Below are 15222 nucleotides of genomic sequence, written 5' to 3'. Positions count from 1 at the left end.
TGGGATAGGAGGTAATATACTGGCATGGATTAAGGATTGGGTAACAGGCAGAAAGCAGAGAGTAGGAATAAACAGGTCATTCCGCGTTGGCAGGCTGAGACTATTGGGGGACCGCAGGAAGCAGTGCTTGGGTCCCAGCTGTTCACAATATATATCAATGATTTGGATGTGGGGACCAAATGTAATAATTCCAAGTTCTTGGATGACACAAATCTAGATGGGAATATGTTGTGAGGAAGATGCAAAGTGGCTTCAAGGGGATTTGGACAGACTTAGGTGAATGGGCAAGAACATGGCAGATGGAATATAATGTGGAAAAATGTGCGGTAATGCACTTTGGTAGGAGGAATAGATGTGCTGAGTATTTCTTAAAAAGAGATTAGAAAATGTAGATATACAAAGGGACCTGGGTGTCCTTATCAATCAGTCACTGAAAGCTAACATGCAGGTGTAGCAAGCAATTAGGAAGGCTAAAGGTACATTAGCCTTTATCACAAGAGGATTTGAGTACAGGAATAATGAAGTCTTACTTCAATTGTATAGAGCCTTGGTTAGACCGCACCTGGAGTACTGTGCGGTTTTCGTCCCCTTACCTTATGAAGGATATTACTGCCATTGAGGGAGGGCAACGAAGATTCACCAGACTTGCTCCCGGAATGGCGGGACTGTTTTATGAAGAGAGACTGGTGAAACTGGGCCTGTATTCTCTAGAGTTTCGAAGAATGAGAAGTGATCTCATTGAAACCTACAAAATACGTAAAGGGATAGACAGGGTAGATCAGCTGTTTCCCCTGGTTGGGCAGTCTAGAACCAGGAGACACAATTTCAAAATTATGAGGAAGCCACTTAGTACAGAGTGGAAGAGAAATTTCTTTACTCAGGGGGGTTGTGAATCTTTGAAATTCTCTACCCCAAAGGGCTTTGGAAGCTCAGTCATTGAGTATGTTCAAAGCAGAGGTTGACAGATTTCTAAATACAAATGACATAAGGGGATAGTGTGGGAAAAACATTGAAGTGGATGATCAGCACTGATCATATTGAATGGCGGGCTGGGCTCCACGGGCTGAATGGCTTACTCCTATGTTCCTATTTGGATTTCCAAAAGGCATTCGATAAGGTGCAACATAAAAGGTTACTACACAAGATAAAAGAGCTCCATGGTGTTGTGGGTAATATTTGAGTACGGATAGAAGATTGGTGAACTAACAGAAAACGGAGTTGGGACAAATGGGTTGGCAAACTGTAACTACTGGGGTGCCATAGAGATCAGTGCTCAGCATCAACTATTTACAATCTATACTGATGACTTGGATGAAGGGACCAAGTGTATTGTAGCAAGATTTGCTGACAATGATGTGTGGGAAAGCAAACAGAGGAGCGCACAAAGGGTGGAATTTTATGCTCTCCCCGCAGTGGGTTTGGAAGCGGAGACAGCATAAAATCAGGTGGGATAGTGGCAGGGGGGAATCCCTGCCACCACCCAGGATCTGCCAAAATTTAGTCTTTGGGGGTGGGGGGAGGGGAAAATGGCCTGTGAACGGCCTTCTTGCCACAGCTGCAATTACCTGTGCGGCAGACAGCCCTGTCGCCGCATCAGAAGTGCAGCATGAGAAACCGTGTGGGCTCCTTCCTGGCTCTAGGATGAGGTGGGGGTGGGAGGGCGTTGCATTGCAGTCCCTCATTCAAAGGCCAGAACGAGGGACCCGGCATCAGGAAGGGAGAGGCCCCACTGAGGACCACCCCCCTGCCCTTGCTGCCGACCCCCCCACCCCCTCCACACGACCTCCACTCCACAAGACCCCTACCACCCTGACCTACCTTAAGCCTGGTTGCAGCACCGCTCCTCAGTGTCTGGTCACTGCAGCTGCTGGCCTCTGATGGGCCGGCAGCTCTGCAAGGCCAGGACTTCCAGCGACAGAGTCCTAAATCCAATGGAAAGCCCGCCGCTGTCCAGTTAAATGCCAAATTGGCCTAAATTCGGCAGGCCTTCTGCAAAGGAGGCGACATGGGAATCTCAACCTCGGTTTCCCCCGACGTCAAGACCTCCGCCACCAGCATAAAATTCCTTTCAAAGAGTCTGCAAAGGGATAGGTTAAGTCAGTGGGCAAAAATGTGGGAAAAAGTGATGTTATCCAATGGTAGGAAAAATAGAAAAGCAAAATATTATTTAAATGGAGAGAAACTACAGAATGTTGTGGTACAGAGGGATCTGGGTGCCCTCATACATGAAACACAAGTTAGCAGGCAGGTACAGCCAGTAATTAGGAAGGCAAATGGAATGTTGGCATTTACTGCAAGGGGAAGGAAGTCTAAAAGTTGGGAAGTCTTACTACAACTGTACAGGGCATTGGTGAGACCATACCTAGAGTACTGCATACAGTTTTGGTCTCCTTATTTGAGGAATATATTTGCATTGGAGACAGTTCAGAGAAGGTTTACTATAGGTTGATTCCTGGGATGACGGGTTGTCTTACGAGGAAAGGTTGAGCAGGTTGCACTTATACTCAGTGGAGTTTAGAAGAATGAGAGGTGATCTTACTGTAGAAGATTCTGAAGGGGCTTGACTGGGTAGATTCTGAGAGGATGCCTCCCCTCATGGGGGAAATCTAGAACTAGGGAACATGGTTTCAGAATAAGGGGTCTCCCATTTAAGACGGAGAGGAGGAGAAATTTTTTCTCTGAGGGTTGGGAATCTCTGGAATTCTCTGCCCCAGAGAGCAGTGGAGGCTGGATCATTGAATATATTCAAGGCTGAGTTAGACAGATTATTGAACAATAGGAGGGGGGGTCAAGGGTTATGGGAAACAGCAGAAAGTGCATTTGAAGCCAAGATCAGATCAACCATGATCTTATTTAATGATGGAGCAGACTTGAGGGGCCATATGGTCTACTTCTACGTTACTTATGTCAGGGGATAGCTAATTCCACATTCTGACAACTCTGATTCATAAAGGTGTTGCTTCCACTAGTTTTGCTCTTCCTCACATAAGAACATAGGAGCAGCAATAGGCCATTCAGCCCATCGAGTCTGCCCCACCATTCAATACAATCATGACTGATCATCACTCCAATGCCTTTTTCCCCACACTATCCTCATATCCCCTTATGTCATCTGTATTTAGAAATCTGTCAATCTCTGCTTTAAACATACTCAATGACTGAGCTTCCACAGCCCTCTCGGGTACAGAATTCCAAAGATTCACAAGAAATTTCTCAGCATCTCGGCCCTAAATGGCTTCCCACTTATTTTGTTCCTTATTTCCTCACACCAAGTCTAAAAATAACAACTTGCATTTAGAAAGTGCCTTTCACAACCTCAAGATGTCCAAAAGTGCTTCTTAATCAATAAAGTATTTATGAAGTGTAGTCACTGTTGTAATGTAGAAAAACGCGTCAGTCATCTTGTGTACAGCATGCAGTGCTGTAAATGACCAGAAAATCTGTTTTTGATAATGTTGGTTGAGGGATAAATATTGACCAGGACACCACAGAGAACGCTCTTGCTCTTCTTCAAGTAGTGGCCATGGGATCTTTTACATTCAGCTGAGAGGGCAGACAGGGACTCAGTTTAATGTCTCATCTGAAAGACAGCCCCTCACAAAGTGCAGCATTCCCTCAGTGCTGCACTGGAGTGTCAGCCTAGAATATGTGCTCAACTCTCTGGAGTGGGGCTTGAGCCCACAAGCTTCTGACTCACTACCCACTGTGCCATGAGTGACACCAGCTCAACACACCGTACAGTAAGTTTTGTTGAGTGGGGAGAAATGTTGATGTGAAACCCAAGAGTACATAAGGCAGGAATGCAAAACACACTACAGTATCTACTTTGTGACAGACTGGCAAAGCTGCTGTATCGTCTACAAATAGTCTCATTATAACTCTGCAACATAGTTTGATTTGCACGCTTCCCTTTTTGTCCCCCCCCCACCCCTTGATAATTTTCTACCCTCCTCTTCAAGGGTTCTGACTCACTGACCATAAGCAGCCATTAAGCAGACTTTAGCTTTGGAAATAGCTCCCTTCCCATGCCTCCATATTTCTCTGCTCCTCACCGAAGGTTGTGCATCATTCAGTCCCACAGACATCGTTAGCACTCACATACTTCTTTCAAGTGACCACTCCTGTCTACTGAGCCCAGACAGCAAGCATCAGCAGTAACACAACCAAGTCCCATCACTGCATCATCCAACACCCACACAACCCTAGATATCAATGGCAACTAATCATCAAGATCAAATAAGGGCTCTAAAGCTAACTGCAGAACCCGCATTGATTCTCTGTGACACTGGCCAAATAATCACAGACGAGGGATTAAACATGGTACCTCCCTGGTCTTCTTGGGCTAGGTGGTGCATTTACCCACTGAGCCAGAGAGACAACTCCATTTCTGAAATGCTTACTCTTCTTCGTATCTCACCCTTTTCATGTGTACAACCCCAATGCCGCCACAGAAAACAACTGCTAAAATAATTGACACAAAAAAAAAATGCAGAGAATTAAATTTAGTTTTGGTTTTCATTATCCATAATACACAAGTGTCCATTAGTCTTGTATAATGAGATCATTACTAGCACTCTCCAAACCTGAGGTACTTTCTCCACAGTTTGGCTGATATAGTGAAGCTCTTTCACCACCTCAATCCGCTGCCTTTCTACACAATTAAACCCACACCTAAGGAAGACAATACTCACCTTAAGGTTTTACTTATTTGATTCCATGGTTTATTGTCTAGACTCAGCACACAAAGGACATTCTGTGAATTACCACCACAAGTTTTAAGGTCACCCTGTTGTGATTGGCTCTTCAAACTGCAGTACAAAGTGCACCACGGCCTAAACTGTACCATATCTCCCCAGTACTATGTTCCAATATACCACAACCTTGCCTACAAAATGCAGGAAATACATAACTGGTCCATCAACGTAAGAGAGAAACACTTCACATGTAGACCCTTTGTCAGACTGTTCTGATGAAGGGTTTATAACTGAAATATTCACTTCCCTCATCTCTTTTCAGATGTATTTTATTTAATCAGATTAGTTCTTTTTAACAATATTTCATATCTCCTTCACCAGTAGAATCTAATCTAGCCACAACTTCCCAATTAAAAAATACCAACACGTCTGCTCTAATGCCATTATACACTATACAGCCCACAAAATGATGAATGATTTTCATACTCTCCTTTTATGGGCACAGAATATACAGAATCTGAAAACTCACTGCAGAAAATATCAGCATTAACTGGGATTGCTCCAACAGACACAGTCACCAGAAACCACCAGGAATTCACAGCCAAGCATACCTGGATTGCTCAGATAAAGCACACTCTCTTCTTCAGGCTACTACTCTCATACCAAATCTCTTTTCCCCAAGCCTTCAGCCTATAGTTCCTTAACCAATTCAACAAACCACTGATCAAAGATGTAGCTCCTCAAAAGACCTTGATGGCATATCACCCATCTAGAACATGACAGAATTAATATGACTTCTCCCAATGATCAAAGAGACTGGCAAAACCAGGCTTTATGTAGCTAAAGTTGCAATCTCCTCTTTTTAAAAAGAAAGTTCTGGAAACTTGCAACATTTTCCTCCCAAGTGCAAAGTGAGGGGATATAAATTTTTGTCCATATACCATACAACTTTACAAAATGATAAACTAAATCATGATGCCTTTAAGTCTGAAATAAGAACAAACAATGCACTGTAGTTCAAAGCTGAGCGGCCCTCTATGCTACTTCAGAGAGCAGTTAAGAGAACCACATGGTTGTGGCTCGGGAGTCAGATATAGGCCAGACTGGATAAGGATGGGATATTTCCTTCCCTAAAGGATTTTTTTTTCTTCAATTATTCATTCATGGGATGCAAGCATCACTGGCAAGGCCAGCATTTATTGCCCATCCCCAATGCCCTACAGAAGGTGATGGCCTTTTGAACCACTACAGTCCATGTGGTGCAGGTATACCCACAGGGCTGTTAGGGAGGCAGTTTCAGGATTTTGACCCAGCAACAGTGAAGGAACAGCAATATAGTTCCAAGTCAGGATGGCATGTGACTTGGAGGGGAATTTGCAGGTGGTGGTGTTCCAGATGGGTTTTTACAACAATTCAGTAGTTTCGTTGTCACCATTACTGATACTAGTTTTTTTATTCCAGATTTATTTCATAAATTGAATTTAAATTCTCCAACTGCCATTGTGGGATTTGAACTCATATCTCTGTATGACTAGTCCAGTAACATAACCACTATGCTAGCCTACCAACTAACACTCAGCATGGACCAGGGATCACATCTAGGACTTGCAAGTCTGCAAGGCCCAGTTTCACACTATGTGGTGAACTGTCAAAAAAAAGGCACCATAGTACTGGCATGGCATCACAGTGATGAATCTAATCCATGCTATTCATCCACCCCAAACTTATATAAACACAGTCAACTCCTTATATGTCTTACCTTTCTTCAACCAAGAACCTTCAAGACATCTGTACTTTCAGTATCTCGACAACAATTTTCTTCAGACTTCAATACAAGATTGATAACCTACCTGAGTGGTACTGCAGGCAAAATCCATAGTCTCCCACGCTATGGCACTGAGCATTAGAGCCACACTGGCCAGAAAGGTCCCAGGTTTGCTTCCTGGCTGGTACAGAGTGACTTAATCTCAGTTCAAATGGAAATTGAGAGGCAGGGAAGGGGATGAAGTACGGGATTCTGCTGCTGAGTGACCTGCGCAACCCCCCACCCCACCCCTCCCACGAAGATGCACAATGCATGGATATTGGGCAGGCACAGGATCAGACTAGTTAATTAAATACCCTCTCAACTCTGTCTATATTTGTACATAAAAAAATGGGTGAAATACTGGAGACAACCTGACACACAATTATACCCCAGCATGGGTCAGTGCATTGAGAGTGGGGGAAGAGAGGCTAGAAATAATCATAAATTATTTTAACCGTGATGCAATAGACCATGTTAAAGACTGATAGGGAAAAAGAGAGGATTACAGAAAAGACAAAAGCAGTACAAAAAACGTACTGCGAACATAGTCCAATATTCCAAACTTTTTCTTCAGGGAAGAGAAACTAAACTGTAATTTTTTTTTACATTTAAATAAAGAACTCCTGCTTAACTTTAATCTCCCTCAACCATCTGGAGTTATGTTACCACATATGCATTCTGGCAACTGAAGGCATTCTTCATTTTCATCATTCTCGTTCCAACACAGAATTAGCCAGTCTGGTCTCTGACGTCTCCTTATTTAGCTCCACAAAGCAGCTGTAGGGAGATATGAGAGAACAGCACAAATCGACTTACCTTTTCATCATCCCTGCCTGTGAGGGCTCACCTGTGCCCCACTGTTCCTAGAACCTTACTGGGATCAGGGAGTAATAAATAAGACGAAGAAGAACACATGCACACAAATATATTCCCACTCCACTCATAACATGGGTTTCCCCAAGCCAATACCAGCAGGGAGTCCAATAACAATATCCAATAGTTAAGGAACGCAAGCTCCAGCAGCTGATGGGGACGAATGCTCCTCCAGATCCTCCTTCCGCTTCACTTCCCTCTGACCCCACCCATTCTGATCTGACCCCTTGCCATGTATTCACTATACCCTCTGACCTCCCCCTCTCTGATGCTGAGCGTTCTGTACTCAGCAAAGGACTCAGTTATATCCCCTTACGCCCCCACCTCAATGGATTTCGCGCTCGGCATGACGTTGAGCTCTTCTTCCGTCGCCTCCGCCTCCAGGCTCACTTCTTCGACCAGGAGTCCTCCCCCCCGACCAGCAGACCCATTCACCCGCCTCCAGCATTCTCCCTCTACCTGGACCCCTCACCCTGGCCTCTTACCCGCTCTTGATCTCTTCATCAAAAACTGTCGGCGAGACATTGGTCGTCTCAATTTCTCTGCCCCCCTCGCTCACTCTAACCTGTCCCCCTCTGAACTTGAGGCACTCCGTTCTCTCAGGTCTAACCCCGACATGGTCATCAAACCTGCAGACAAGGGTGGTGCTGTTGTTGTATGGCATACCGACCTCTACCTTGCAGAAGCTCAACGCCAACTCACAGACACCTCTTCCTACCTCCCTCTGGACCATGACCCCACCACCGAACATCAAGCCACCGTCCAAAGGACTGTCACTGACCTCATCTCCTCTGGAGATCTTCCCTCTACGGCTTCCAACCTCATAGTCCCACAACCCTGGACAGCCCGCTTCTACCTCCTTCCCAAAATCCACAAACGGGACTGTCCCGGCAGACCCATTGTGTCAGCCTGCTCCTGCCCCACTGAACTTATTTCTTCCAATCTAGACTCTATCTTTTCTCCGCTGGTCCAGTCTCTTCCCACCTACATCCGTGACTCTTCTGACGCCCTACGTCATTTTGACAATTTCCAGTTTCCTGGTCCCAACCGTCTCCTCTTCACTATGGACGTCCAATTGCTCTACACCTCCATCCCCCACCAGGATGGTTTGAGGGCTCTCCGCTTCTTCCTGGAACAGAGGCCCAACCAGTCCCCATCCACCACCACCACCCTCCTCCACCTGGCTGAACTTGTTCTCACATTGAACAACTTCTCCTTCAACTCCACGCACTTCCTTCAAGTAAAAGGTGTCACTATGGGTACCCGCATGGGTCCTAGTTATGCCTGTCTTTTTGTGGGATATGTTGAGCATTCTTTGTTCCAGTCCTACTCAGGCCCCCTCCCCCAACTCTTTTTCCGGTACATTGATGACTGTATCGGTGCCGCTTCCTGCTCCCGCACCGAACTAGAAAACTTTATCAACTTTGCTTCCAATTTCCACCCTTCTCTCACCTTTACATGGTCCATCTCTGACACTTCCCTTCCCTTCCTCGACTTCTCGGTCTCCATCTCTGGGGATAGGTTGTCTACCAATATCCATTATAAGCCCACCGACTCCCACAGCTACCTCGACTGCACTTCTTCACACCCTACCTCCTGTAAGGACTCCATTCCATTCTCCCAGTTTCTCCGTCTCCGACGCATCTGCTCTGATGATGCTACCTTCCATGACGGTGCTTCTGATATGACCTCCTTTTTCCTCAACCGAGGATTTCCCCCCCACTGTGGTTGACAGGGCCCTCAACCGTGTCCGACCCATTCCCCGCACCTCTACCCTCACCCCTTCCCCTCCCTCCCAGAACCGTGACAGGGTTCCCCTTGTCCTCACTTTTCATCCCACCAGCCTCCATATCCAAAGGATCATCCTCTGCCATTTTCGCCACCTCCAGCATGATGCCACTACCAATCGCATCTTCCCCTCCCTTCCCCTGTCAGCATTCTGAAGGGATCGTTCCCTCCGCGACACCCTGGTCCACTCCTCCATTACCCCACCACCTCGTCCCCGTCCCAGGGCACCTTCCCCTGCAATCGCAGGAGGTGTAATACCTGCCCATTTACCTCCTCTCTCCTCACTATCCCAGGCCCCAAACACTCCTTTCAGGTGAAGCAGCGATTTACTTGTACTTCTTTCAATGTAGTATACTGTATTCGCTGCTCACAGTGTGGTCTCCTCTACATTGGGGAGACCAAGCACAGACTGGGTGATCGCTTTGCGGAACATCTCCGCTCAGTCCGCAAGCAGGACCCCGAGCTTCCGGTTGCTTGCCATTTCAACACTCCCCCCTGCTCTCATGCTCACATCTCTGTCTGCAGTGTTCCAGTGAACATCAACGCAAGCTCGAGGAACAGCATCTCATCTACCGATTAGGCACACTACAGCCTACCGGACTGAACATTGAGTTCAATAATTTCAGAGCATGACGGGTCCCCCTTTTTATGCTTAGTTATTTTTTTCTTTTTTTCACACCATTAACATATTGTTTGCCTTTGCTCAGTGACCTTTTGGTCAGCTATGTGGCCTGGTCCAATCTGCACCTTCTCCTTTGTTATCTCTTGCCCCACCCCCACCTCACTTGCTTATAATCTGTGACTTTTCTAATATTTGTCAGTTCCGAAGAAGGGTCACTGACCCGAAACGTTAACTCTGCTTCTCTTTCCACAGATGCTGCCAGACCTGATTATGATTATGATTAGAGATACAGCACTGAAACAGGCCCTTCGGCCCACCGAGTCTGTGCCGAACATCAACCACCCATTTATACTAATCCTACACTAATCCCATATTTCTACCAAACATCCCCACCTGTCCCTATATTTCCCTACCACCTACCTATACTAGTGACAATTTATAATGGCCAATTTACCTATCAACCTGCAAGTCTTTTGGCTTGTGGGAGGAAACCGGAGCACCCGGAGAAAACCCACGCAGACACAGGGAGAACTTGCAAACTCCACACAGGCAGTACCCGGAATCGAACCCGGGTCCCTGGACCTGCTGAGTGATTCCAGCATTTCTTGTTTCTGTTTCAGATTTCCAGCATCCGCAGTATTTTGCTTTTATCCAATAGTAATTCACTCAGTTTCCAATACGCAAATAAACCTCACTTCCCAAGGGTTAACAATCTCACCACTGGGCAAGAACAGCTTATCTCCATTAACTGCAAAACCTCAGAAAAGACGACACACATTAAAGCAACGAACATTTTCATCTGACATCTGTCTAATTCTTAATAAAAATCAAAAATAGTTATTTTTAAAAATCTATTCAAGATAGGTCAATGCAGTCACAACTTTTCTTAAAAATTGCAAACTCAAGACACCTAAGAAAGAGAACACACATTAAATTCCTCGGTCAAGGAAAATTAATAACAATGATAATTTGGAAGGGAGATTTTCTCCTAAAATTATTTTGGTGGCTTGCAGCACCCACTGCCGCTACACAGCAGCCAACCTGGCAAACCACTTCCTGTCAGAGTTTTGCGCGCCCCTTATCCCAAATACACGACGCGGAGATTTAAAAGGTGACGATTCCTACTCCAACAATATAAATAAAGTATTTGTAAAGAGACTTACCACCTCAATATCAGCTCATAATGAAGTAAAGCGAAGCAGGGGGACTCCGGGACAAGGTTGACTGTCTGACAGGGCCCACGATCACCTCAGTGCCGCTCAGCAGCTCCTCGCGTCAATCAAACCTGCGGTTCGGATGATTGACAGCTGCTGGGCACCAATCAGTCGCTCCGCCCTGGCCTGGGGGCGGTGGGAAGAGCCAATCCTGGGCGGGGACAGGGGCGGGGACTGATTCTTGATTGACGGGCACGCGCCGGCCTGCCACGCGATTGGCCGGTTGGCTGGACAGTCAAAGGTCAAAGTGAATTGGCGCCATTTCTCGCTGGCCCGAAAAGGTTTCGGCGCTCGTTTCAAAGAGGTTTCCCCCCACGCTCTGGGGTAGCCCCGGGGGGGAAACACAGGGCAACGGGAGAAAATATCAGTTTTTCGGGAGCTTCATTTTGGAAATGTGTTTTTCACCGAACATGTAGTGTAAATTTAAACTAATGCGAGTAACTGATGGCTCTTTTCATTTTAAAACGCGAATTATAAGAGGAGGCTTCTTAGGCTGAGGGCCCCGCTGTTGTTGTAAGAGGGCAAAAGGGGGCAACGAAGTATGGGCTCACGGCCTTCGACCCGAGATTTCTTAAAAGGTGAGTGTGTGGCTTTGAGTATGGATATATAATGTGTTAATATTTGCCGGAGGCACATTTTGATCTGAAAGGGGGTTCATTCATATCGTTATTACTGTGCAAAGATGAAAAAATAACATTTTAATTTAACTTGTGTATGTTTTTGAATGCCTACGGGATACTGGGCAAGGATACCAATTTGTGTGACTGTCGGTAATAGTTTCTTTTGTGTAATGTTCTTTGCTCGTCCCTTTATAGATTTCTGAGTGCTAAGGGAGGAAGATTATTGATATGGTTGGGATTATTGCTATGGCCGGTACGGTGGAGGAATATGATCAGGTGAGAATATTTGTTTTTCTTTGGATTGTTAATCTTTTTTTCAAATCCCTCTTGCGATTTTCTGGCTTTCGATGTACGGTGTAGTTTTGAAAGTAGAGTAGCAATAGCAGCTGGTAATATCACCTGTCATTCACTTATGCCTATATGTTAAAGGTTTCATGGATTACTTTGTTGTTCCAATTAATGGAGGATGATCTCCTTATCAAATGTACTGGACGTCACATTTACTGGTGATCCACTACAGCTTAATGATTGAACAGGCAGTAATTGTTTTGCAATCACGAATAATAGTCATTTGTATAATTAAAATATATTTTTGGTCAAAGAGATGCAATGTGCAGATGATTGGCGCTGTTATGTGCTGCTGGAATTTTTCAATACGAATATTTGTTTTACAGCCGTGTAAGAAACAGAAAAAAGATGCAGAGGATTCCTCCACAAACACAATCACAAGCTACTTTTCACCAGTGTCCAAATCCGTTGACAATGTCTTTCCATCACCCAAATCCAGCAACATAATGGATTACTTCAAGAAAACACTGAGTGGACGAAATGTTGCTTCAGATGCATCCAGTGAATGTGAAGAAAAGAGTTCAGCCGTAACATCTGTGGACCATAATAAAGAATCAACAGTGGTCTGTGACGGGAAACACCAAACATCCCCAAAGGGGAAACGGCACCGTAGAAGGATTAACTTAAGCCGCAAATTGAATGACTGTCATGAGGTGGTTGAAATCAGCGATACTAGTAACTCGAGTATTGTAGAGGTGTGTGGCGTGAGATCGGGTGTTGGGGTTCTTGGGAGCGATACAGCTGCACTCATTGCTCAGCTTTGTGCAGAAAGCCAAGAACTATTTGAAGAGAATGAAGAGACTGTTTATGTGGATTCTAACACTGTACAAAGGAGGACGAGAGCAGTGAGCAGAAAGAAAACCCACAAAGATCCTGTCAATCATTCAAGTAAAAAAGTCTCCATAAAAGCACGAAAAAGAAAGTTTGCGGGAAATTACGAAGATTCCTCAGGACAGTCAGATGTTGAGCTTGTGGCAAAGAATGATTGTGAAAAGGGGGTTGAAAGAGTAGAGGCTAAAGGAGCTGCTATTCCTGTGATTATTGAAAATGAAAGAATGTGTCTGGGTGAGACAAGTTTGGATACAACTGCTGACGAGACTTGTCAGATGAACGACAGCACTGTTACAGTGTCATTTGAAGACTTTATAAAGAACCAAGAAACTGAAGTGCTTCCAGCTGAAAAAGCAGCATGGGATGACTCTGAGATAATTGAGGAAAGTAATAAGATTCCCAATTTAATGGAAGACATGAGTTCAGCTGCTCCTCAGACAATCTCCCCTAAAACAGTGACTGTCCATGTTCAGATTCACTCTAGTCCTATATCTACCTCACCTCAAAATTCCAAAACAAAGCAGAAAAAAATAGCATCCATCTTTTTGAGAAAGAAAGTGGACTCTGAAAGTGAAGTGGTTGAAATCCAACCAGTGAGTCCGCATCCTGGCGAGAGCTTGGATCCAGCTCCTGCAAGGAGATCCAATGTGGTGATAGCGGAGGAGGAGTTGGAGTTGTCGGTATTGGACACCACCGAAAAGAGTCCCATGAAGACCAAGTGTAGTCGAGCTGAAAGGGAGCAGTTTATGAATGCTTTCAGGCGACCTCCGTCTTCAGAACCATCAAAAAATGGACTTAAGAAGGCAATGCAGAAACCAAAAGCCTCAAAGCAAGGTTCAGCACAGGGCGAAGCAGCTGAGGGTGCTGATGATGGGCCCAATTTAGAGAAGGGAAAAGAGGAATTTGTCCAGACAACAAACTCTGAGGTGTCAAGCGAAGGCAGTAAAGATTCTAGGGTTGAAAAAAGCAAGTCTGGAGGTACAACCATGAAAAAGAATAGAAAGTTAAAACCTAGGAAGGTTAGGAAAGCAGAATGTAAAAATCTAGATAATTGTGAAATAACAAGAGAGGAAATTGATCCTGATCTAAAAACCTGCGATAAGATTATTGAAGAATCAAGAAACCCAAAGTCTTTGGATCCAGCAATGACTCGATCAAGTGAAACCTGTCGAATTACACGGAGGCGCCTTAGGCAGCAAAATGATTCTCTGGGCTATTGCTTGACACCAGCTAAAACTATTGGAGTGGATTGTCTGGGTGCCCCAGTTCATAGGTCAACCCCAAAGTTGACACGTTGGTCTTCTGAAGGAAATAGCATCTACAAAGCAGAAATGATTCCTATGACCTGTAACAAAAGTCCGATCAGGTAATATGTATTTCAGATCTCTACACAGTCACAGTATTGTGAGTCCTTGATCTATCTGGTATGGTTTTACCACATTTTGATAAGGATGATCTTTTTTATCCAGCTGTAGAGATTCATAGAATCATTGTCATTAACGGCACAGGGGAGGCCTTTCGGCCCATTGAGTCCATGATGGCTCTCCGTGGAGCTATCCTTTCAGTCCCTCTCCCCCACTTGATCCTGTATACAAAGAACAAAGAACAAAGATAATTACAGCACAGGAACAGGCCCTTCGGCCCTCCAAGCCTGCGCCGATCCAGATCCTCTCTCTAAACATGTCGCCTATTTTCTAAGCTTCTGTATCTCTTTTCTTCCTGCCCATTCATGTATCTGTCTAGATACATCTTAAAAGACTCTATCGTGCCCGCATCTACCACCTCCGCTGGCAATGCGTTCCAGGTGCCCACCACCCTCTGCGTAAAGAACTTTCCACGCATATCCCCCCTAAACTTTTCCCCTTTCACTTTGAACTTGTGTCCTCTAGTAATTGAAACCCCCACTCTGGGGAAAAAGCTTCTTGCTATCCACCCTGTCTATACCTCTCATGATTTTGTACACCTCAATCAGGTCCCCCCTCAACCTCCGTCTTTCTAATGAAAATAATCCTAATCTACTCAACCTCTCTTCATAGCTAGCGCCCTCCATACCAGGCAACATCCTGGTGAACCTCCTCTGCACCCTTTCCAAAGCATCCACATCCTTTTGATAATGTGGCGACCAGAACTGTACGCAGTATTCCAAATGTGGCCGAACCAAAGTCCTATACAACTGTAACATGACCTGCCAACTCTTGTACTCAATGCCCCGTCCGATGAAGGAAAGCATGCCGTATGCCTTCTTGACCACTCTATTTACCTGCGTTGCCACCTTCAGGGAACAGTGGACCTGAACACCCAAATCTCTCTGGACATCAATTTTCCCCAGGACTTTTCCATTTACTGTATAGTTCACTCTTGAATTGGATCTTCCAAAATGCATCACCTCGCATTTGCCCTGATTGAACTCCATCTGCCATTTCTC

At 45.2% G+C, this 15222-nt stretch overlaps 2 protein-coding genes across 3 annotated transcripts in view; one reads left to right on the top strand and one right to left on the bottom strand.

Annotated features, from left to right (window-relative positions):
• Nucleotides 1-11076, bottom strand: part of crlf3 (cytokine receptor-like factor 3) — a 72245-nt gene extending 61169 nt beyond the window's left edge. For both annotated transcript variants that reach the window (XM_068058556.1, XM_068058557.1), the window contains exon 1: nt 10948-11076. The gene's annotated coding sequence lies outside the window, so the exon portion shown is untranslated. The remainder of the gene's footprint in view (nt 1-10947) is intronic.
• A 181-nt stretch (nt 11077-11257) lies between these two features.
• The window catches only part of LOC137384455 (ATPase family AAA domain-containing protein 5-like), a 75051-nt gene continuing 71086 nt past the window's right edge, over nt 11258-15222 (top strand). The window contains exons 1-3 of the mRNA XM_068058545.1: nt 11258-11576; nt 11814-11894; nt 12293-14163. Of these exons, the coding sequence (XP_067914646.1) occupies nt 11847-11894; nt 12293-14163 (1919 nt within the window). The 5' untranslated portion in view covers nt 11258-11576; nt 11814-11846. The remainder of the gene's footprint in view (nt 11577-11813; nt 11895-12292; nt 14164-15222) is intronic.

The sequence above is a fragment of the Heterodontus francisci genome, chromosome 26, assembly GCF_036365525.1.
Source record: "Heterodontus francisci isolate sHetFra1 chromosome 26, sHetFra1.hap1, whole genome shotgun sequence".
NCBI lineage: Eukaryota > Metazoa > Chordata > Chondrichthyes > Heterodontiformes > Heterodontidae > Heterodontus > Heterodontus francisci.
Note: the sequence above shows the minus strand (reverse complement) of the source record. Positions and strands in the feature narration are given on the sequence as shown.